General features: G+C 35.1%; 2 protein-coding genes across 4 annotated transcripts in view; one reads left to right on the forward strand and one right to left on the reverse strand.

Moving 5' to 3' along the window:
• Positions 1–10,106: 10,106 nt before the first annotated feature.
• On the reverse strand, positions 10,107–21,323 carry LOC117325448 (HAUS augmin-like complex subunit 3). Of its 2 annotated transcripts, none has more exons than XM_033881657.1 (14): positions 21,044–21,323; positions 20,280–20,505; positions 19,877–19,990; positions 19,450–19,533; positions 19,031–19,142; positions 18,627–18,806; positions 18,057–18,202; positions 15,889–16,023; positions 15,185–15,368; positions 13,679–13,831; positions 13,357–13,453; positions 12,791–12,938; positions 10,555–10,732; positions 10,107–10,304 (listed from the first exon to the last, which is right to left on the reverse strand). In XM_033881657.1, the coding sequence occupies exons 2-14, from the start codon at positions 20,453–20,455 to the stop codon at positions 10,176–10,178; spliced, it is 1,836 nt and encodes a 611-aa protein (XP_033737548.1). In that variant the 5' UTR covers positions 20,456–20,505; positions 21,044–21,323; the 3' UTR covers positions 10,107–10,175. The 2 variants fall into 2 exon arrangements, with proteins under 2 accessions (XP_033737548.1, XP_033737550.1); XM_033881659.1 differs by lacking the exon at positions 21,044–21,323 and adding an exon at positions 20,917–21,019.
• Positions 21,324–21,481: 158 nt separating this feature from the next.
• Positions 21,482–25,358, forward strand: part of LOC117325449 (nucleoprotein TPR-like) — a 37,187-nt gene continuing 33,310 nt past the window's right edge. For both annotated transcript variants that reach the window (XM_033881660.1, XM_033881661.1), the window contains exons 1-4: positions 21,482–21,591; positions 21,982–22,034; positions 23,909–23,997; positions 24,940–25,085. In XM_033881660.1, coding sequence (XP_033737551.1) covers positions 21,580–21,591; positions 21,982–22,034; positions 23,909–23,997; positions 24,940–25,085 — 300 coding nt within the window. In that variant the 5' untranslated portion in view covers positions 21,482–21,579. The remainder of the gene's footprint in view (positions 21,592–21,981; positions 22,035–23,908; positions 23,998–24,939; positions 25,086–25,358) is intronic.

Genomic DNA, 25,358 nt, shown 5'->3' on the forward strand with positions numbered 1-25,358 from the left:
ATTATTCTGCCACATATGTAAAATTTATCAGCTACAAGTATTAGTACATATATGAAAAGGAATTACCTGTCATCAATTAAGATTGTGAATATAATCAAATCTATAAGAGACCTCTTGAGGAAAACGAAAGAAAAAAAAAAAAAGAAGGAAAATCACTATTCACTTAATGAAATAAAATGCTTATAATAATGGACAATATATAAAAATATCCCCATTTCTACATATGTATGTAGTACAATATTTATTTTTATAAATTATTCAGTTTCTTTCATTTTCATTAATATATATATTTAAATTCTTTTAGCATGTTACAATAATTTATTTTTTAATACAAAAAATTATCAAAGAGTTTGAATGGCTAATCTGATTATTTCCAGTGCCGGGTACATTTACATTAAAAAAAAAAAAAAACACTTTTTTTTTGCATTCCTGAATTCCTGGTCCGGACTTCCGTTCGGATTATTAGTCACGTAACTGCATTTCCTTCATAATGATGGAGACGTTTTTAACTGGAAAATATCTGTCCTAATGTCTCAAAATGAACATAAATTTCAGTTAAACAGTAAGTTGACTGTTTATTCACTCTTTTTCATACTTTCCAAGCAAATGTTTGTATTTTTATCTATCAAAATTTCGTGAAAATCGTCTGAATGGCGAGGCAGTTTTTTCGCCATATCCCATCTCCTTCTTTCATTCTTTAGAAGTAAAGTACAGTTTCGTTCGTTTTTGGGTGTTATCAGGGCAAAGAAAATAAATTCAGTACATTTTTTGAGACAGAATAAGACATTTCATGCATTTCTGAAGTATTTTTTAATCTTTAAAAGCAGACAAGTTCGTCCGGTTTCTTCTTGATTATGACTTCTGCTTCCGTTTTAAAACTCGGAAAGTCGCTGAAAAAAGTCGCTTTTCAGTGTTTGGGACACGTATATGATGGTCGTTAGTCGCGTCTGACAGGTAGTCGCTTAATTCAGGTCATTAGTATAGTAAATAACGTTGGGAGGAAAAAATACGGTCGCATATGAAAGGAAGTCGTTTAATTCAGGTGGTCGCTAAGGCAGGTTTGACTGTATATTGTATGTGCAATGTTTTCCTTTAAAACATGGTTTGGATTTATGACCTGATCTCATGTTACAGCTGGGACCTCTTAACCACCTTTAGACTGCTAGGCAAGGTTATGACACGTATATACAAGCTTGGGGTCTGAAAAAGTTATGACATATCACTGAAAGTGTCTGGTACATGAAGTTTGATTGGGGCCAGTGGCAGATCCAGTGAGAGGTGGTTTCATTGTTAAACTGAACAACTATAGAAACCATCCTCTTTTAGACTATGAGGGCTATTCTAGTAAGATCTATACAATGGGAGAACTCCCTAAAAAATAAACATTCTATGCATGGTGGGTACTGGATAGAATACAGCTTATTATAATAATGGTAGTGTTTTAATTAAATCACTTCAATGGTGGTCCCTGTTAGACGAACCTAAAGTCTTCCTGTTGGTAGATACTTTTTCTGGAATAGTCCTGAGCATTGTGTTACTTAATACTATAAGAATACACATAATATGTCACATGCTAAGGTTTTTCAGTAGAAATTGCGAAGTCAATGTTGAACTAATATCTCCGTCTTAGCAAAATCAAAAATCTTGGCAAAAGACATTGAAAAACTAATAATTCAAATGCGATACTATATACATGTAGCTAGTGGCTGTTAATATGAAGTTTGATATTACACTGCCATTCATAGTATCTTGCACCTCAAACTATTTAAATCCGACCTCGTAAGTTAAAATTGTATCTAGTTATCTTAGACCAGTGAATGTTATTTACACTAGAAAAAATAAGCACTATTATTTTGCGTAGTCTCACCGAAATGCACTGTTCAGAGCCTGAAATTTCTAGATGCATGTTGTTTTATATTTGGAAATAACTTTTTTGAAAATGAAGTATTTAAAATTGTAGCTGATTGAGCTTGAGGCTTATGCATGGACTTTCAGGTAAAAAATCTTTTTATTGTTGATGTGCCAAGTAAGATCACAAATATAACTTCTTTCTAAACAGTGATTATTATACAGTGTATATTGTAGTCTTCTACACCAGATTGTCCACAGATACTCGCCTCCTCTGTCAATACACCTAATATACAGGTATTGACAGACGAAACACAGGTATTGACCGACAAAGCGAGTACCTGTGGATTGTCAATGTGTAATACCTTCACTAGGTGAGATATCTGGATTGTTTTTCCTGTTACTGTAAAAGCAGATATTACAGTTTAAATTTCATTTTAATTTTGATAAATAGTTTATCAACATTTATTCAGCAAGTCCAGGAAGGATAAAAAATAATGAGTGGTGATGGGGTTCACAAAAATACACAGTACATCCCACACACACCTGCTCCTTACCCCGAAATTTATTTGAAATTTAATGTAACTCTGAGAAAGTAAATAATAGCAGTCTATTAACTCAGTTGAGTATGTATAACCTTATTTAAACAAAATGGATAGAACAGTAGCCTTGTGCATTTTGTACGTACTATTGTGTTACATTGGAGATTAGAATATTGGACCGTGCAATAACAACTTGTTTATTTATTGTCATTGTTAAGGTTTGTCTGTTAACTCCATTTCTGTGAGAAACAAAAGCAAATTTTTGTCTAGGATAAAACTTAGTTGTAACAGAAATGAACCTAAAAGCTGTAGTGTAGCAAGCTGTTGTATGACAGAAAACAACCTAATCACATTATAACTAGAACTATACAATAGTCATATGGAATAGTGATTACATCTAATTACTTAGAATCATACATATGGAATATATAAATAGTGATTACATCTAATTAATTAGAATTATACATATGGAATATATAAATAGTGGTTACATTTATTATTTTGTTACATAATGAAGCACATGGTCATAAGTAGAAAGTTACATATAACGTGTACTTAAGAATCCACTGTACTCACTTCAGTAGATATATATACATGTACCTGGTATGTTGAATGAACTTTCTGTTTAAAGTATCTTAAAAAGTGTACTAGCTGATAAAAGAACCTGAATGTACTCTAGCTTAGTTACTCTTATCATATCACTGACAGTATTTTAATAACTTGCACATAACATACAATGGTGAACTTCAAAGATAATGTATGAAGAGTGTAGTCATGATATCATTAAAATTCATTTAATCCTGTACTTGATGTTCCTAAAGATTCAATCATTTCATTCTGTAATCATTCCACGGCAATACGGATGCTGGTCTTCTCTATAACTGGAATTGTTAATGTTAATTTCATATGTATGCAGTGAGCGCTTAATTGTTTAAATGATATTTTCGGATATTAGATACAAATATGTATGTAATGGCAGTGCTGTTATAGGATTGAATTATACCCATTATTCAAGTCATCAAGTCTGCACTTTAGACTCCATTACATGTACAACAAATTTTGCTGGTTATTAGCTCATAAGGAGGACTTGGAAAAGAAGGGGATTCTACAGATTGGATTATTGAAAAAAATCTGGGTAAAAGGCATTGGTTTCTTACTAATGGCTAAAGCAGATTTACTTTTAATTGTAAAGATATAGATACTGATGAATGTTGATGATATGTAGATTAGATACAAATAGAACGTGTTACTACTCAGTATATAGATTTGATTCAGACTCCAATGATGTACCAGGGGAGAATCAATTGACAGTATTGCCAGTGTGAATTATGTTGTAATGTGATATTATATTCCATGTCTCCTAATAGATGAAAGAATATTTGATATATTTCATTATATCGTATAGAGATGATGGAATACTGAGTAATGGCAGAAACATTACATGTTACATGTTTGTATCCATATGTCAATCTCTTGTGTGAGGTAGAGTGAAAATAAAAACTAGCTTCCCCAGTATTACACTATGATGGTATGGTACTGTATGGTAGTTTTCACAAAAAGTATTGCTAAATGTAGGTAGAGCAGTTATTATAAAGGCTCCTTGGAGTATTATTAGAGTAGGTTTCATAGATATTACAAGTATACATACATTATATACAGGCTTTCCAAGCCATCATGCATAATCATTAAAGTGATGTTGATCAAAAAATCATTTATAGAGTATTGAATAACATTTGTTTATTAATACATGTAAGACTAGTTCTAGTGTATTTTAAGATTTCTAGTTTGATGTTCAAAATCTGCAAACCATTTAACGTGTAAGTTCTCTGAATATTGAATACTGACTGATCTACTAATCTAATGTAATTTAACCCAAAGTTTAGGTGACATACATATTAACTTGGTAGCATATTTCAGAGGAGACATTCCAATTAGAAAACTTTAAATTATTTAGTTGATGCGTGTGCTATAACTTACAGATTTAAAACAACTGTCCCAATGATTAGATTTAGGGAACAAATAATTGTATCAGTTTGAAATGCACATAATGGACACATTTTATGTTACTTGTGATTGATTGATATAATGCTCCTGGTTCTGGGTGAAACCTGATTTCTCATCAGGATGTGTATGATTTTGAACAGTGTAGACAGTAGTACATTAGACCTTTAGTGCTCCACATGGTGATAGGGCTTTTATGTTGGGTTCACACCAACTGAAAATTGTTTCCTGTATTTGTTGATGTAATTTTTATGGAGTTTAGAATGATGTAATCATATACCTGATGATGAATGTCTACATTATTGTGTGTTGAAGAATGTTGTATTGTTTGTATATAGGATAGAGAAGATGAAGTATTGTACTTATCAGACACATATGTTTGTATATTTAGCATTGTACATGTGTCATAAATAATGAACCACAGTAGCAAACATGACTCAGTTGTTGGTGTTATTTTTAAAACAGAAGATAGAGAGAATAGAAATATTAGTCCTCTACCAGTACCTCTACATGACCCTGGCTGTTAATAGGACGTTAAACAAAAAACAAACCAAACCTTTTGTCCCTGTCCGTCCATCAGTCTATCCACTCAGTTTTTCACACTTTTCTCACCCATGCTTCAAGGTATGTTCGTTAAAGTTGGTATATTTACTTCAGTATGAGCAGCTACAGATCAAGTTTCAGGGTTATTGGGTCAAGGTCAAGGTCACTTACTATTTTTAGGGCTGTTCAAATCGCCCTGCGTCCGTGGTCCGTCCGTCTGTCCGTCCGTCCCTCCGTCCGTAAACAATTCTTGTTATCGCTATTTCTCAGAAAGTACTGAAGGGATCTTTCTCAAATTTCATATGTAGGTTCCCCTTGGTGCCTAGTTATGCATATTGCGTTTTGAGACCAATCGGAAAACAACATGGCCGACAGGCAGCCATCTTGGATTTTGACAATTGAAGTTTGTTATCGCTATTTCTGAGAAAGTACTGAAGGGATCTTTCTCAAATTTCATATGAAGGTTCCCCTTGGTGCCTAGTTATGCATATTGCGTTTTGAGACCAATCGGATAACAACATGGCCGACAGGCAGCCATCTTGGATTTTGACAATTGAAGTTTGTTATCGCTATTTCTGAGAAAGTACTGAAGGGATCTTTCTCAAATTTCATATGAAGGTTCCCCTTGGTGCCTAGTTATGCATATTGCGTTTTGAGACCAATCGGATAACAACATGGCCGACAGGCAGCCATCTTGGATTTTGACAATTGAAGTTTGTTATCGCTATTTCTGAGAAAGTACTGAAGGGATCTTTCTCAAATTTCATATGAAGGTTCCCCTTGGTGCCTAGTTATGCATATTGCGTTTTGAGACCAATCGGATAACAACATGGCCGACAGGCAGCCATCTTGGATTTTGACAATTGAAGTTTGTTATCGCTATTTCTGAGAAAGTACTGAAGGGATCTTTCTCAAATTTCATATGAAGGTTCCCCTTGGTGCCTAGTTATGCATATTGCGTTTTGAGACCAATCGGATAACAACATGGCCGACAGGCAGCCATCTTGGATTTTGACAATTGAAGTTTGTTATCACTATTTCTGAGAAAGTACTGAATGGATCTTTCTGAAATTTCATGTGTAGGTTTCCCTTGGTGCCTAGTTATGCATATTGCGCTTTGAGACCAATCCGAAAACAACATGGCCGACAGGCAGCCATCTTGGATTTTGACAATTGAAGTTTGTTATCGCTATTTCTGAGAATGTACTGAATGGATCTTTCTGAAATTTCATATGTAGGTTTCCCTTGGTGCCTAGTTATGCATATTGCGTTTTGAGACCAATCCGAAAACAATATGGCCGACAGGCAGCCATCTTGGATTTTGACAATTGAAGTTTGTTATCACTATTTCCGAGAATGTACTGAAGGGATCTTTCTCAAATTGCATATGTAAGTTTCCCTTGGTGCCTAGTTATGCATATTGTGTTTTGAGACCAATCAGAAAACAACATGGCCGACAGGCAGCCATCTTGGATTTTGACAATTGAAGTTTGTTATCACTATTTCTCAGAAAGTAATAAAGGGATCTTTCTGAAATTTCATATGTAGGTTCCCCTCGGTGCCTAGTTATGCATATTGCATTTTGAGACTAATCGGAAAACAACATGGCCGACAGGCAGCCATCTTGGATTTTGACAATTGAAGTTTGTTATCGCTATTTATCAGAAATTGCTGAAAGGATCTTTCTGAAATTTCATTTGTAGGTTGCCCTCTGTGCCTAGTTATCCATATTGGATTTTGAGACCAGTCAGAAAACAACCTGGCCGACAGGCAGCCATCTTGTATTTTGACAATTGAAGTTTGTTATCGCTATTTTTCAGAAAGTGCTGAAGGGATCTTTCTCCAATTTCATATGTAGGTTCCCTTTGGTCCCTGGTATTGCATTTTGGGACCAATCCAAAAACAACATGGCCGACAGACAGCCATTATATATAGGTTCCCCTTGTTTGAAAAGTACTAGAGGGCTGTTTCTGAATTTACACAGATTAGTAAGACTTAGAGGAAGGGAAAAGTAGAGAAAAGATCAATCTGACATGGAACCTATAAAGATCATTCAATGGTGGGCGCCAAGATCCCTCTGGGATCTCTTGTTAGTGGGAGCGGTTTGGTAATTGTAATTGTAAGTAATGCCCAGCATCCTTGTTCCACTTGTTATTAACTTAATTTTATTGTGGAATTTCCAAGGACTAGAAAAACAAGTTCTGTCAACTGTTTTATTAAAATTTTCTCACTTTTGGTGCATATTGTACGTTGAACTAGGCTTTTCTTTGAAGGTTTTCCAGAGAAAATAATCTTCAAAATTGAAGAGTTATTTAATTTGATCAGTGAAGTATTTTCATCAGAATTTTTGTGGACTGCAAACCATTAACAAGAGGCACATAGGCTTTAATGGACTCGAGTTTTTATATATTTTGGCGCATTTGATTATTTGATTGTGACCTTGAATTTGAGATCAATGCCATTCACTCAAGCATGCTAAAGGCCCAATATCAGATCACTGGGCCTCTTGTTTAGTGAAAAGAAGTCAATGATTTTAGCATATTTGACCCCCGTGACCTTGAATGAAGGTCAAGGTCATCCATTTGAACTGTCCTGCAATTGATAGCCCTTTTCCCCAGCATGCTATAGGCCAAATATCAGGTCTCTGCCTCTTGGATAATGAGAAGAATAGGTATAAAGATTTTAGCATATTTGACCCCTGTAACCTTGAATGAAGATCAAGGTCATTCATTTGAACAATTGTGATTGCCCTTCACCCCAGCATGCTAGATTTTAGCATATTTGACATTTATGACCTTGAATGATGGTCAAGGTCTTCCATTTCAATAATCTTGATAAGGCCCTCACCCCAACATACCATAGGGCCAATAAATGGTCTGTGGGCCTCTTGCTTTTAAGAAGTCTTTAGCATACATGACGCCTGTTAACTTGAATGAAGGTCAAGGTCATTCATTTGAACAATCTTGATAGCCCTTCACCCCAACATGCCATAGGTTCAATATCAGGTCTCTTTGCCTCTTGGTTGGTGAGAAGTATATTTTAGCATATTGACCCCAGTGACCTTGAATGAAGGTCAAGATCACTCATTTGAACAATCTGATAGCCCTTCACCCCAGGATGCTTTAGGCCCCATATCACATATCTATGCCTCATTTGAAGATTTTAGCATATTGACTCCAGTGACCTTGAATAAAGAAATAAGAAATCCAAAACAGTGAATGTGTTGCCTATGAGTTCAAGAAGACTGGTCATCAGTGGTGATGCAGTGGATCAAGAAACTACTATCAGATTGAGCATGGATAAATAACGTAACAATTCATTAAAGCTGTAATTCCCAAAATTGGGATAAATTTATTGTAACCGTTTATTTAACTTATATTGAATATTGATTTTAAATAGTAAAGGTTGCATCACATAACATACATAAAAACAATTATGAATTCAATGAAAATCGTATTGGTACTGGCCTGGATGACCAAACAAGGTATACTATTGCTAGTAATCAATATTCATCCTTTGAAAAAATTCAATATACATGTAATAATAAATGTACAAAGAGTCCTAACTATGAAACATGGCATTAGGCACTATTTCAGTGTACATGACAAGTCTGAGGTTAATGATCATGATTCCTGTTAGAACAAATGTATCAACAATAATAAAAACAAGAGGCCCAGGGGCCTTAACGGTCATCTGACTCTAAATTAAAGACCCTTATAATATTGTAGTATGCATTCTCTGCAGGTTTAGTGGCACTGTTGGCCATGGCGGCCATCTTGGATTTCTGACCTACCCTCAAAATAATAACACTTGGCCATGACCATCTCAGGATCATTTCTGGTAAGTTAGAGCCAAATCCCACGGGTGGAGTTTGAGAAGAAGTTTGAAATACGTGGTGTTCAGGAAAAACATGATTGCGCAATCATGCTACATAATGGCTGCCGTGGCTGCCCTTTCAAAGTTTTTACGAGGCCGAAAAATAACAACACTTTGTTGGCTCCCCTTCCTTAACATCCTCACCAATTTCCAGCTCAATCGCACCAGTGGAACTGGAGAAGAAGTTTAAAATGTGTTTTTCAAGATGGCTGCCATGGCGGCCATCTTGGATTTCTGACTGACCCGATAAATAACAAAACTTGGCCAGGAACATCTCAGGATCATTTCTGGTAAGTTAAAGCTGAATCCCACTGGTGGAATTTGAGAAGAAGTTTGAAATAGGTGTTGTTCAGGAAAACCATGATTGCGCAATCATTTTACAAAATGGCCACCATGGCTGCCATGTCAAAGTTTTTACGAGGCCAAAAAATAACAACACTTTGTTGCCTCTCTTTCCTTAACATCCTCACCAATTTCCAGCTCAATGGCACCAGTGGAACTGGAGAAGAAGTTTAAAATGTGTTTTTCAAGATGGTTGCCATGACGGCCATCTTGGATTTCTGATCGACTTGAAAAATAACAACACTTGGTCAGGACTATCTCAGGATCATTTCTGGTAAGTAAGAGCTCAATCCCACTGATGGAATTTGAGAAGAAGTTTGAAATAGGTGTTGCTCAGAAGAACCATGATTGCGCAATCATGTTACAAAATGGCTGCCGTGGCTGCAATGTCGAAGTTTTTACGAAGCCGAAAAATAACAACACTTTATTGGCTCTCCTTCCTTAACATCCTCACCAATTTCCAGCTCAATCGCACCAGTGGAACTGGAGAAGAAGTTTAAAATGTGTTTTTCAAGATGGTTGCCATGGCGGCCATCTTGGATTTCTGACCGACTTGAAAAATAACAACACTTGGTCAGGACCATCCCAGGATCATTTCAGGCAAGTTTCAGCTCAATCTCACCAGTGGAACTTGAGAAGAAGTTTCAAATGTGTTTTCAAAATGGTGGCCATGGCGGCCATCTTGGATTTCAGACTGACCCGAAAAATAACAACACTTGGTCAGGACCATCCAAGCATCATTTCAGGCAAGTTTCAGCTCAATCCCACTGGTGGAACTTGAGAAGAAGTTTGAAATGTGAAAAGTTTACGCACGGCGCACGGCGGACGGCGGACGGCGCACGACGACGGACGAAACATGATGACTATAGGTCATCCTGACCCTTCGGGTCAGATGACCTAATTATATCCTTTTCCTTGAACATGTACCACGACAGTTATATCTCTATCTATTAGTAAGGCACCTTTAAAGTCTGAATTTTGCAATTCCTTGTCCATGATATATCACTGTTTTGTTGCTTTCTCTCAGTTTACTCTGTGTGCTTGGAGCTGAGATGAAAGTTCATCAAACAACTGTTTCAGATGCGCTGGGTTATTAAAGAAAAAGGAGAACATCTTTCTCTCTTTGTGAAGTAGAGGGTCATTCCTGAGGATCTGAAATTTTACAATAGTCACACGGTCAAGTTCATACAATACCTACAAGTAAAAGAAAAACTTTTGACATGATGTTTCAACAATTCAGCCTGGTCACACAAGAAATTCTCTATCAAACGCAATGATCAAATTCCAAAATACTTAACATTTAAATGAAAGCTTTCCCTTGATTTGTTTTGAAATAAATGAAAGTCAAATTTAATGGATGTATAATTTGGTAAAACACATCATTATTGATGGTCAGGCCCACCTGTTTCTTTGTCTCCAATTCCTTGACCACATCTTTAATGGATCGTTCCAGTTTCTTAATCAGGTTGTCCAGTGTGGTCATGGAGTCCAGCAGTTGTCTAGGAATCAGTGTTGGCTGACCACTTGTTGTACTCGAGCCAGCATACACAAGGTCCAGACAGGCCATGAGGTTGCTCTCGCTGTGAAACAAGATATTTATTTTTTTTTAAAGTATTCTGATCAGGTTACAGCAAACACTTAACCTTAAATAACAAGAGTATTCCAGGGCAGACCCATTAAATGGTTTATAGATATATACTCTCTAACAATGAAATAAGTTTACACTGTATGAGTGGTTAATTGGCAGGCTATAACCCTCACCTTTACTAAAATGTTTATTTTTTTTAACAAATACAAGTAATCACTAATCAGGAGTCTCCAACTCATTAAACACAACTTTTATGATAAAATATCTGGATTATAAAAGCTTCAAAGTTTTACAGAAATCAATAAAATAAGATTGGATCCGGACAACATTAAAGTACTAAAAATAAACTAAGGATACCTTAACAAAAATAGTTGAATCAAAATGCCTTTGGTAAAAATAACTTCTTATCATGATTTTAAGCCTATCAAGTTTCAAAGAAATTCGTAGAAAACTGAAAATCTCCAGAAAAGATGGACAAATGTACAAGTACGAGAAATACACAATGGCAATAACTTTTACAAAAATTGTCCAAACAAAATTCCTTTCATGAAAACGACTATATATCATGATCACACTGGCTGTAATACATACCAGAGATCAGTTATGAGGAGATCTCTGGGCTAACAGATAGAAAATGCTGTATCATAATACTCCCATCAAATTTTACAGGCATATGAAAAATGAGTTTAAATTAAATTTAGAATTTTAAATTTAAAGTTTAAAATGAAATTGCATTTCATCAATAGCTTGATAAATTTATACAGCAACATTTATTGTAGTTTAAAATTATCACCAGATAAGAAATCATTAGAAAAATTTGCACTTTGACCTTTAACCTTGAAAATACGGTCAAAGTATGACAGATATTTGCATATCAGCTTTAGGTAATGCACAGGCATCTTCATCTGGTTAGTATTAATAGAAAAAATATTAGCCCCTACTCCTACTATATCATCAAGGTCAGATGATATATCGACTGGGGAAACGAAAGTAGGCTATATATTGGTCAACAATTATAGTTAGTATTGTTTAAAGATCCGTCAACCAATCAGACTTCCCCTTGAATCAACAATTATAGTTAGTATTGTTAGTAAGAGCTGTCAACCAGTCAGACTGCCTCTTGCAAACTGCTCTAAAACATACAAACTACTTCTGTTCCAGTCGATGCATGGTCAACTATCACAATCACTTTTAATCAATTTTCTCATCTTTAAATCATAATCATAATAATAATGGCACACAACAAAAGAATGACATGCACTGATATTTAAGGATTTTTAACCAAGGTATGTTACTGAAGTTTGTGTGCATTTTATATCTTAGTTGGATTTAATTAAATTCAAATTTAATTGATTAACACCCCCATTTTTTCAGGGTAACACGTTGTTGATACAGTAAGAGTAGGGCTAACATTTTTTTTCTATAAATACTAACCAGAAGCAGATGTCTGCAGGTAATGAAAGTATACTGCATGTTTCATCAAGACATCTTCAAGGGTTAGGAAGTTATAGCCCTCACACAAATCGCACATATTTGACGTTTGATCTTAAAGTCAAGTTTGCAAGGATCTAACGACAGAGCACTGCACTTCGTCCTAATAAGTGATTAAGGTATACAGCGATTTTGATTAAGATCTCTTTAAATGGTTTAAAAGATATAGCCTGGACAGAATGATTGGAAAAATTAGCACTTCTTTGACCTTTGACCTTGAAATCAAGGTCACAATGACAGACCACTGAACTTCATCAGTGGGTGATTGAAGTATACAGCAATTTTCATAAGACATCTTTAATGAGTTTTAAGATTATTGCCAAGATAAATTAGCATTTATTTGACCTTTGACTTTGCATTGCACATAAACTTCAATTGATGCAAGAATATTGCTAGTTTGGTCAAGATATCTTCAACGGTTTAGAAGTTATGGCCCGGACAAGAAGTTATGACTAGAAGAAGAACCAGTTCTTTTAAAAGTATGTCTTCATTTGATGGGGAGTCATAACAGAAATAAGTTTGTTGTCACATTGACTGATTTAGAGAGTGAAACCCTTACAGTAAGTCCAGTCTGTTCTCATGTCTGACCGCTGTAGAGGTCAGTGTGTGTTGGGCTGTGTCACTTTCACACTTGAGTCGATGTGCACCTTCAACCAGACCATCGAAGGTGAGGAACAGCTGATCAGTGCCTTTATCACTCCTGTCAACTGAGAACGGATCAGTTTGAGTTAGTAAACTAATTAAAAACTTTACATACTAGGACAGAAAAGTCACCAATACAAGCAAATACTAGCAGCAAATGTAGGATTGTTCTATCACTTACAAGCAAAGAGGTCTAGATCATAAACAGTACACAAAACATCTTACAATGCAGAAGTTAGTTCATATGATTTCAATCTCATATATCCTTTAAAACTCATAGAGTGAGTTACTATCATATATCATGATAAATTATAAGAATTTCAAAGCTGAAAGCAATAAAAAAAAGTGTTAAACATTAAAGGTATACATATGTACACTGTATATATTGAATTGCAAACAGCTGCGATTTAAACCAAGATGAGGTCATCTTCTTATCAAAGCCAAATTTTCATTTCCAAAAGTATAGATTCCACAAATAGTTACCCAACATATGGTGAAGACGTGTTGTAAATTTGTCCCTAGAGTCAACAGTTCCTCGTTCATACTTTGCCACACTCAGGGACGGCTCATCCATCATAGACTGTGGAACAATAACAAGTTTTACCAAAGTCTAATCAATTCATTTCCATATTTGTTATTTTTTTAGTAAAAAGTATAGACCAGATAGTAGTTGACCAATCAGAATATAATATATAATCAGAGATATTTTTGTTTTGCATGCACTTGCAAACTACATTATATTTCATAGTGTATATCAATTTATACGTATTTTATACTATTGATATTTCTGACCATTCATGCTTACCATTCGACTGGACCAGGACTGTAGTTGTGTTTGTAACTGCTGCTGGATGGCGGTCAGCAGACGATGTGTGTCACGGTGACCTTGAGTCTCTACCTCGAATGCCATAGTTAAGAACTCATTCCTCGACCGCTGCTTCACCAGTTCACTAATCACCTGAGTTATGTCATAAACACAAAATGTTGACAAAACTTCCACATAATCAAATGTCTCATCTGTACTGCTTTGCCATTACGGTCAGTTTTAAGCAAACTATAAAATTCGCTCTAATATTATTAATTCGTTTCAGAGCAAGAGGCAAACGGCCACATAGCCAGTGGGAAATAGTCCCCATACACTTTACTTTTTATCAGACAGCTACAAAACAAGTTAACCCCTATTTTTCTAGCTAGCCTTAAAAAATAGCTGTGTTTCTGCTTACCCTACACACCCTATATATTTGTGTCTACCCTCAAGTTTTTTGGGCCATTTTCAAAGAAGGAATATCAAAGTCAAGATCCCTTGCTAAGTTATGTTTAGCATTAGGTGTTGAATGTCCTCATCAGGGTTATATGAGGACAGGTGTCGAGGAGATACCTAAGTAAGATATATGAGGACAGGTGTCGAGGAGATACCTGAGTAAGATATATGAGGACAGGTGTCGAGGAGATATCTGAGTAAGATATATGAGGACAGGGGTGTCGAGGAGATACCTGAGTAAGATATATGAGGACAGGTGTCGAGGAGATACCCGAGTAAGATATATGAGGACAGGTGTCGAGGAGATACTCGAGTATGATATATGAGGACAGGTGTCGAGGAGATACCCGAGTAAGATATATGAGGACAGGTGTCGAGGAGATACCCGAGTATGATATATGAGGACAGGTGTCGAGGAGATACCCGAGTAAGATATATGAGGACAGGTGTCGAGGAGATATCTGAGTATGATATATGAGGACAGGTGTTGAGGAGATACCCGAGTATGATATATGAGGACAGGTGTTGAGGAGATACCCGAGTATGATATATGAGGTCAGGTATCAAGGAGATATCTGAGTAAGATGTATGAGGACAGGTGTCGAGGAGATACCCGAGTATGATATATGAGGACAGGTGTTGAGGAGATACCCGAGTATGATTGTGGATCTCCCAAAAATATCACTCTTCTTGAGAGTTGAGAAGAAAACCTATTGAATATATATATCACAGGACTTGTCTTTTGATGCGATTTTAAACAAGTTTTTATGTGAATTGATTATCATAAAGAAGAGATAATTAACGATCAAACACTACAAATTTTTTTTTTTTTAAAGATCATGAATTCAGAAAAACATAATTTTACGTTAATTGACCTGATGCTGTCACAAGATTATTTTTGTCTTTATCTAAGAAATTGCTGACAATAGTTATCTCGTCAGCAAGGTGGCACTTATCACATATTTTATCATATGGAGTAGATGTGTTATATATACTGTGAACAGAAAGCTCTAATTTTGAAGATGCCCTTCATCCCTTTACAATACTTGCCTGGTCCTGATTAGACACAAAGTAATCCTGCCGACTCAGCTTGAGGTTGTAGTCACCAGTAAGTATCCGAGCCACCTGGGAAGATGTGCTCTCCATGATGAGGGAGGGAATGTCAGTCTCTCGCAGCTTGTAGAGGTCACGGTCAACCTGACCCACACTCTCACGTCTCTCCTGACACTGTTTACTGGAAACAGAAAAAATAAACTAGAACTATTTCCAGGATGGCTGACTAATACTAATTAAATAATTTTTGAACAGTTTTGATGAATCTGTTAGAGTAATCAGGAAAAAAATCTGTCTTCAAATATAGAAAAGGGGTATAACTGCCAAATAATGGTTGAGTCAGCAACATAGGCCTAGGTATACAACTTCAGTTTGGGTGTAAAATGTAGGAGTTGATTACATAAGAATCTATTGACAAAAATACCTACAGTAGGAAAAGATAAGAAAAAGGGACATGACAGTAAACTGCCTTGGCCACTGATCAATTATTTCCAATTTTTATAAAACTTGGAACAAGTATGTCGAAGTATGTCGAAGTATGTCCAATTGAAACTATCAAAACCTGCCAATAAATATGACTGCTAGTGTGATGAAAAAAACAATGACACACTGTCCGACCGACTGATGAACAAATAGTTTCGAACAAAATATATCATGCTGATGCAGGCTAATTATCCTGCACCTCTGGGCTTTTCCCTTACTGAATATCTTGAATGTTGTTTCCAAATTGTCCTGCTTGAATGGAATGGAGAAGATTCTCTGCACATTTCAGACACTGACTTGCTACTTTGTTTTTCATCAAGGCATCAATTCTTTTGGATTCACTCTTCGGATATCTGTAACGTATAATAGATCTTTACAAACCGAGGTGAATTTAACGTGTGTATCCCATAAACACTCATAACAGAAACTAAGGTTTTTTGAGAGAATTCACCAAATGATTATCAAATCCAACTGATATGAAATGTATAGGCAGTTCCATAGTAACTGACATGATTGACCTTAAATTTGTGCCACTATTTGCTTTGATGCAAAAAATACTATGCCTTTCTGCGCTAATTTTCTTGATATCTAGGCTTTTTAGAGAAAACATGCAATGAAAAAAGTTAAACTTTTATTGTTGGCATTTTCATTTTTCAAAAATATGGAAATTTGAATTAGAGATCTGAATGAAATCATAAAACCTTGCAATGATTGATTATGATAAATATCAGATTATGGAAAAATAAAAACATCCCCTTTCTATGAAAATAATGCAACACATTGTGTTTATTCTTTTTATAACGTAAAGATAAAGTTATCTCCCCTTTATATCTCAACATGTTGCTCTATGGTTTTCTGGTGTCACAGACCAACATGAATCGCCTCTTGCTACATGTATACAGTGGAACTTCGTTAACTCGAAGTCGACGGGACCACGAAAAAAATTCGAGTTATCCGAGTGTTCGAATTAAGTGAGTTATCGTTTTTGGTGAAAAGTTTGGTCAATATTTGTCAACATTATATAATCATTATAACTTCGCTCTGTCGCTCATCAGTTTAGTGTGAAGACTGGTCAATACATGTAAATATATATGTAATGTTTCGTTATGTCACTTGTAATTTGGTGTAGTTTTGCCGATATACAGTCACGATAAAGTTTCTTTCACTTAGTCACTTCAATAACGATCTGATGTGCAAGTCATGTTTGCAAAAGGTAAACGATAAAACGGAATTCGACAAAATAACAAGTTATTAATGTCAAAACAAATAACCGTTTTAAGTTTAACACAGATTGCATACAAAACGTAACAGAACCATTACCTTTTATTGGACATATATAAAATACTGGTGATCGGCCTACTTACTTTTTATTGATAACCACGCCATTTCCATGTGTATTAGCACCGGAAGTTGGGCTGCGCATGTGCGTATAAAATGTTACTGTAACTGAGTTGGCGTTTTATCCGATTTAATAGACAGCACTGACCGTTACAGTTGTACTCTGAACACCTCGGCAGTAATTACGCTATTGTTTCAGCAGTTTAAAGACTTAATAGGTGCCGGTAACTGTGTCATTTCTACACCTGTAAAAACATCAGCCAGGTAGATCTACCGGTGTGTCAGAGATTAGTTCCGCTTGAGCGAACGGGTAGATGAGTTGTTGACTATCGTGTGTACTGATATCGGCGACCGCCTTGGGAAATTACCTGATGTAAGTAAAGCAGTACTTTTTATCACCAAGACTTGTTGTTATAAGATTCAACCGACAATTTCTTTTATGAATTTATGAAACACTTATAATAGCATGTAGGTTAGTAGTGCCGATATGTTCAGTATTACAAACGGAATTTAGCTCTTAAAAAATGTCGGCGTTTGCCACCGATCGATGAAAATTATACTTCGAGTTATTCAAACATTTCAAGTAGGATTTTTATTGTTGGGACCAAATTTTTACTTCGTATTATCCGAGTTTTTCGAGTTATCCGAATACGAATTTTCCGAGTTTTTTTTACTAAGATAAAGAGAGAATTCGTCCGGGACCGGCGAGGTACTTCGAGTTAAGCGGGGTATTCGAGTTATCCGAGTTCGAGTTAACGAAGTTCCACTGTATTAGTATTTAGATGGAATAACTCTTACAAACTGTACTTAAACATAGGTCTGACGTTCGATTGGAAATCTTTGTCTTGGGAGATAGTATTTTATGAGTGTTTCACATCCAATTAAGAAGTTATCAATTTGTCAATATAGTACAACTGGAAGTGAATTTATGAGCTTGTAAATGTGTATTGAGCAACATCTAGAACCCTTAAACTTAAAAGCCTGGTTGGATGTTGAAATGTTTTAATGCCTTGATAACAACATTTGTTTAAAAGGTCCAGTTACTTACAGATCTTGTATCCTTGCAAGCTCCTTACATTCGCTGAGGTTGACTTCTTGTCTCTCCCCACGGATTAGTAAACTGTCTGGGTCGCTGATCTCTAGGATCTGGTAACGTGACACTTCTTCTTCCTCACCAGCCATCTCAGATATACCCTGAAAAGACATCACACTCAATCATTTTATCTATTATAACTCTGTTTTCTCAACATAAAGCATCAAACACATCCCCTTCTCCATTTTGAAGATCTGCCTTTGTAACACTGTCATTGCCCACCACTTTTTCAATTATTAGAATTCATTTTTTACAACTTTGGAAATAGTTCTTGAGATTTCAAAAGTAACACTGGGCATCTTAAAGTCCATAAATAAGTATATTTTAATTCATTCTGGTAAATTATACCCAATCAGCAATTATGCTGCCTATACACATAGTCCTGGAATAATTGCACAATACATTATATTTTTATAGTCCTGGTAAATCCTTCTATATCCTCTAGATAACAGACATATACACAATGTACTACAAAGTAAATTTTGTTTTTAGGTTGTTTTTTTTTTATTTTTGACCTCTGTGTACCTCAAAGAACTGTTTCTTCGTAAAAGTTGTCAGTTCCTGTGAGAATTTCTCCTCTGCATTTGCATACTCATCCAGGGACAGCTGAGACAGGAAGCTGGGCGAATTTTGTACGCCATCACACTTGTACAGATTGTGGAGCTCCTCAACAGACTGCACCAAATTTTCCAGATTGGCATTCATCTGGAAAAAATATGTTCCCACAATGACATTATTTCTATTACAGCTTTAATATATTTGAGTATACTGGATATTTACAATCATCAATATCTTGTTACATTACGGCAATAGCAAAATTGTATACTCTTGATAAGTTATGCTAAAAAATTGCATGTGCATTAGAATTAACTACACATTTTTTATCAGAAAATTACTTCCAACTTGTATTTATTTATGAATTACTTTACCTGTGTGCTATCTGTTCGGCACTGTTCCTTGTGGTGTTTGAACTGTGATTTGACCTTGACCTCTGTACTCCTGACCTTGGACAACCGATGACTAAGACTTGTCTGATGTAAACTGATAAAAGATTCAAACTTGTTAGAAAGAAACAGTGATCATTTCCTTATTTTAAGAAGACTATTCTGGAATTGTTATACCTTGGCTACATGAAAACATTGTAAAAGCATTGTAGATGATGGGTAAACCAGATCACCTGATTTTTCATCCGAAATGTCCCACAAATGATTTTAATAAACCTTGGAAATTCATTTAACTACATAAATCCTATCACTGGTGATATCATTTAAGTATAAGAAATCATTCTAATTACCAGTAAGTAATCAATTTTTAAGTAACATTTTTCATAATCCAGAATATGACTCACCTCATTTTATTCCTCTTCTGAATGAGAACCTGCTTTCTCTTCTTCTTTATTCCAAGATCATGTTCTGTCTGACTTATCACCTTTCTGTAGCATAGACAACAAATCTTTGAAATTAAATTCAAAATCAAGACACATGTAAAATGTAGCTAGAAATTACATCAACAAACTGAGATTATAACACATAATGATACATTGGTATTTTTTTGTTTAGTTGTTCATCAAGATGTCAACTTGTAAAGTAATTTTGTGGCCTATAATATGGGAGTAGGCTACTAGTGTGTACCTAGAGCATATAGTTTTTTTTTCGAAGAAATGATCTGATTGTACTGTCAGGTTGGTGCTAACAGATAGGAATACAATTAAATCATAATAACAGACGTCATTTATCATTGGCCATTCATGTCTGTGTAAATATTTGATACTAGACCTGAGCTGATCGTCAGTGAGATTTTCCTCCTCCCCAACAGTGACGGATCGTAAAGCTTCCTCTAACTGACTTCCCTGTAATACTCCCTCCTCGGAATCTCTAAGTTTTTCATACCTGTATACAAAAATAACAATATTTCAACAGTGACAGCATTATAATATTGCTTGAAACATGCATTTTATAATAGCCCAGTTTGATTTGCACAAACTACACTGTTTTCCTGTTTTTACCAACTCTGGCATTTGTTTTGTAGCTGGAACTGCATGAGCGTGAAGGCCTGTGGAATAGCCTTTCATATGAAATCACAATGCTTTTGAAGATTAACAATATGCTGGCTTAATATTTGTGTGAATAAATGATTCTACCAATCTATCATCAATATCATTACAGAAAAAAAACTTACTCCTGTATGTCTTTAGGGTGAAGAACATTGGTGGTGCCCACATTGTTACAAAACCAGTCAAGGAATGAGACCACACCCTCCCCTTCAAACATCCACTCAAAGCTCTGTGGATCTAGACTCTCTGCCTTGGGGTAGCCCAGATGGATAAGTGTGTCTACAAACTGGCGTCCACTCATGATTTCTGTCTCAAGAATTTCAGCACTTCGAGCATGTACAATTAAAGTTTCTGGAATGTAAAATCTGGTAGGGAGTCAAATTTGTGTGAATATCATATATACATACCCACTAGATTTATAATGTATAATGTACTGTACATTTCATTTTATCAGTGTCATCAATATATATATATAGGCTATAGTTCTCTTATTATTAATTTTTTTCGACAGATGTCAAAGAAGATTTAGAATCAGATCTACTAGTGTAGAAGCTATTTTGAGGGATTCAACTGTAAACAGTGATATGTTGTGAAGTTTTTATATATATATATAATTTATAATGCTGTAGATCCAAATATAATTACTGTAGTTTGTTACCAAAAAATACTGAAAGTTGTAATTTTATTCAATACTTGAACGACTTTTTTTATCTTCCTTCTGCTGATCAGAGACATATATACGCGCTGATTTACTTGGCTTACTGTATAGACTGGTATAAAGACACTCACAGGGAGGTCAAATACGAGAGGTCCGGCCTGAAACACAAACATAGTTTCAAAGTTTGGTTAGTTTCAAAGTTTGGTAATGTCAGATCGATGGTTACATTACCTCGCAGTCTGTCATGACTCAATGCATAATATTCCAAGATATGAGTGTTTCAAAATGTCTTTAGTTCATGTATCAAATATTACACGACAAAGGTTAAACCTAGTCATGTTGACAATACCGTATGGCCAGCATATTAGGCCGATAGATGTAAGCCTAGGCCTATGCCAAATCTTGCATTTGATGCTCCCGCGGAAGTCCTGTTTCGACGAATTTGATTGGTCATCATAAAACGAAATATCGAACCCTGTATTTTTTTCATATAAACATTTCCTATACACAAATGGAAATATTTACTTTATGTATTCCATTGCCTTCGTGTATAGATATTATTCTCTTGCATGTTCAAGAATGACAATTTCTCACAATTTTAGAAATATTAACAAAAATCCGGATAATAACGTACCAGTTCAACTCTAAAATTTTGTTACAGAAGTTACTTCCGTTCATTTGAAAAATGGGTCAAAATGAAAAAGGCGGCATAATCAAAAGAGCAAAATAAGAATAATTCTTTGAGGATTTCACCACATGTCATAACTATGGGAAAACCGGTAAACTCGACTTGTCTTTCTTGTCTGTTGGAATATAAATGCAGTAATTTGTCAAAATTTGGTTCGGAACAACAAGGAACATCTATGGGGATGATGTTGTCAACAAATGATAACATGACAAATGTTATGATCTGGCAATCGAGACTAGACGAGTTAGACGTACTTAGTTTTAAGTTAATAATGCTGATAATATTTATTTTTTAAGTTGTCTTTTATTATTTTAGTTCAAGATGTTGACATCAGGTTATTGTACGTCTACCGATTCAACAGGCAAACAATATATAGCTGGGCAGGCAGTGAAATTATGCTTTTCAGTTATATATATTGTAATGTATGTTTGTGTTCTGTTTTAAATATTATAATAGATTGTATTCAAATCTTTTTTTTCAGAAAAAGAAGAAAGAATTCTTTGTTAATCCTTTGAAGAACAAAAACATAGGATGGTATGTATACATGTGTAATAGGAAGTAGTAATGAAAAATACCCTGGCCGTGCCAGGCTTTGAACCAGTGACCTTTGAAGGCATACATCCTACCATTGGGCTAAAGAGAATTCTACACTAGCCTAGTTGAGCTAGTAAGGTGACCTATATACTCTCAACTTTTACACTACACTCCCTCTTCCACAAATTCTTTGCCCCTGAAAACATCCAGTCTAAGTTCCTTAGCTCCAAGGAAGCCTCTCAATCTCCTATAGCTTTCACTTGGAGTTATCAATGGCACCAAATCTGTAATAGGAAGGAGTAATGAAAAACTCCTGCATGCACTGTGTTTGGGGCAACTATATATAGCGACCTCTTGCTCTGAAGACAAACATTCTTAATTATTAGCGAAATTCCTGCATGCCTGATCTAGTATATTCTCCACTTTTACATATATGGAGCATAAAATAATTGAATACAACATGTACGTTGGTTTGGCAGTCTGTAACAAAAAAATAGCATTGTAAAGATGGAAAAACTCATGATTCATCTTTACATCTTTACAGTTGAAGTACCTTCAAAGTGGTACCCGTATTTCAGTACTTCAGTGTTTAGAAATTGTTGTAACTTTGCCCCGACAAAGCTGTTGAATGTTGAGAACCACTCCTCTCTAATGTCTTCGTTATTGTAACACCTGAGTGGCTCCCGGCATACCTGTTTAGCGATCTAGGATGTTTGCCTTGAGGTTGCTAGTTCAAAGCCCAGCACAGGCAGGGTATTTTTCATTATTCCTTCTTTATTACATTATTATTATTTCTTTGATTTAACTTAAATATTATATACATTTATCTACTATGTATGATACATGTCACCAATATTTTACAATATTATTATGGAGCAAGTAATAGATATAATATATTGAACTGTTATTATATAATTAATAAATGCTGATGCATGACTGATTTAACACTGATATTGCCAATAATACTTGGAAGAGGATGACAGTATCGCTAGATATAGACAATAGTATGAAATTGTAAACCAAAGTTGATGAAACAATAACCATTCTGTGCTCTAGCCCATTTCCTCTGTCCCTAACAGTTTGTTGTCTGGTGTAGAAATCTGGTGTCAGAGCCAGAGGAAACTCATAAGCAATACAACAAATCATTATAATTTGGCTTTTGCTTTAAAAACTGCCAACACAAAACCTTCTTTCAATTTTCAAATAATGTAAATATCATCATGTATACATTGTCATTTCACCATGGTAGATCATTTTATAAGGACTAATTTGAGTTCAAAATATATACCCAGCATTGATGAGATTTCTATTCACCCAAAGCTTTCTTTCAATAGTTTTGACTGAATACCTTTTTCCCTCATTCTAGGAAGAAAATTGGTGAATTGGGAATGGAATTTTCAGGAGCAACTTTTGGGAAATTGGCTGAAATAATTTTAGTTTAGGATTATTATTATTATTTTTCTCAGTGATGCTTTTAGGTGTGTTGGTGAAAGTTGGTATGTAACTTCAGTATGAGTAGCTACATTTCAACTTCAAGTTTGAGTTTCAGGTTTATTGGATCAGAGTCACGGCTACTATTTTTAGCGGGGCAAGTAGGGGACATGTATTGCTTTAGCAATACCTAGCATGCTTGTTGATTAAGCATTTGTCATATTTTTTTTATTAAGATTACAATAAGATTCAGATGCCAGATGATCGTACTGATATAGAATATGAAAACAAGTTTATATGATATATATACATGTTGTTGCAATAATTGCATTATGCAATATAGTACGAGGTCTTTGACCTTGGATCCATTTCTATTATGTAATATATAATCAAAAATATAAGCTACCAGGTATTTACATGTATGTCTTGTTTTTATGTTGTAGGAGATCAGGAAAGGACCTTCTCGCTGGAAAAGTCATCCGAGTCAATGAACAAGGATTTGAAAACTTGGAAGATTACTATTCAGAATCAGGTGAAAGCAACAGAATCTTCAAGTCCGAATATATTTGCTGTACCAATAATGGTTACTTTAAAAAAAATGATCCTTTTCAAATTAAATGGTGTCCTTCTGTACAATTTGAATAGACATTCTAAACAATAAAACGGTTCCATTTTAACTATGAATTTGATATTAAAACTGATTCTCAAAAAATTCCCAACGTTTTACCATATCCTTTTTATACACTTTAGACATAAAATATGATACAATGTGCAACAATAGGGTCCTGTTTGGTCATTTTTCCTCTTCTTAAGTGTAACATATCTGTCATAGAACCTTTATAAAAACCTTAAAAGTCTTTGTCTGTATGCTGATCCGAAAAGGGAAATAAGATCACAAGGTACATATTTATTTCATAAAGGGAAAACTCTGGTTCTACTATTCAAACTGGTGGCAACCATGTTAACGGTCGAAACCAATCCCTTCGATATTCCAAGATACCTATAAACGGTTGAAACCAATCTTTTCAATATCCTAAATGGTCAAAACCAGGCTGTTCCCAGATTTCTATAAACAGTCAAAACCAATCAGTTTAATATCACAAGCAGAAAAAAAATCACATTCATACCACTAAATTTAATTGTTGAGTTTTTGAATAGGATTGGTCTGTCTAATGTTCAGTGTACATGCCTATAATATCTGTGCATATTCTTGTGATAAAATTTCACATCTGCCAGCAGGGACTGTAATTTGCCAAATTGTCTTGTTTCTTTTGAATCATGTAACAGATTTAATTATACACCATAGTGATATAGAGCAATTTACCAGAATTTCATCAGTTTTCTAATTTTTTTACATGTAAACCTGCCCATATGTGTAACATTGTGTTCATAGAATCATACCTGTATAGAGCAATATTACTGTTGATACAAGTAATGATGTCTGAAGTCTGACTATTTGTTTTATATATTTCAGATGCAGATTTTACACAAGATTTGACAGTCAATGTTTCTAGGGTAACCAGAAACTCTAAAGAGAACAAGTACAATAAGTCCATTGCTGAGAACCCTAAAACAGAAAATGAAACTCAAAATACGAGAATTGAGTCCAACCAAACAAGGGTCAGTATTATACTATTAAAAATGCCAATCACCATTTTCACTAAGAAGAGCATAAATTTGAAGAAAAAAAATAGTACATGCCATGGGTACATTAACCCTGGTCAATTTATTACTTTGCACCAACTGGCCAACAGCTGGCAGGGCGGGCATGTTTCTCTATTGGATACAGCTTAAACTCTCTGCCTACTTAACAAATCATAAACAGTGATCTGGTGCATACTTGGTAAGCAGCTGCCATAAGTTTCATCCAATCAAGAAAAATTGCCACCTCTT

Source organism: Pecten maximus, chromosome 4 (genome assembly GCF_902652985.1).
Source record: "Pecten maximus chromosome 4, xPecMax1.1, whole genome shotgun sequence".
NCBI classification, from domain to species: Eukaryota; Metazoa; Mollusca; class Bivalvia; order Pectinida; family Pectinidae; genus Pecten; species Pecten maximus.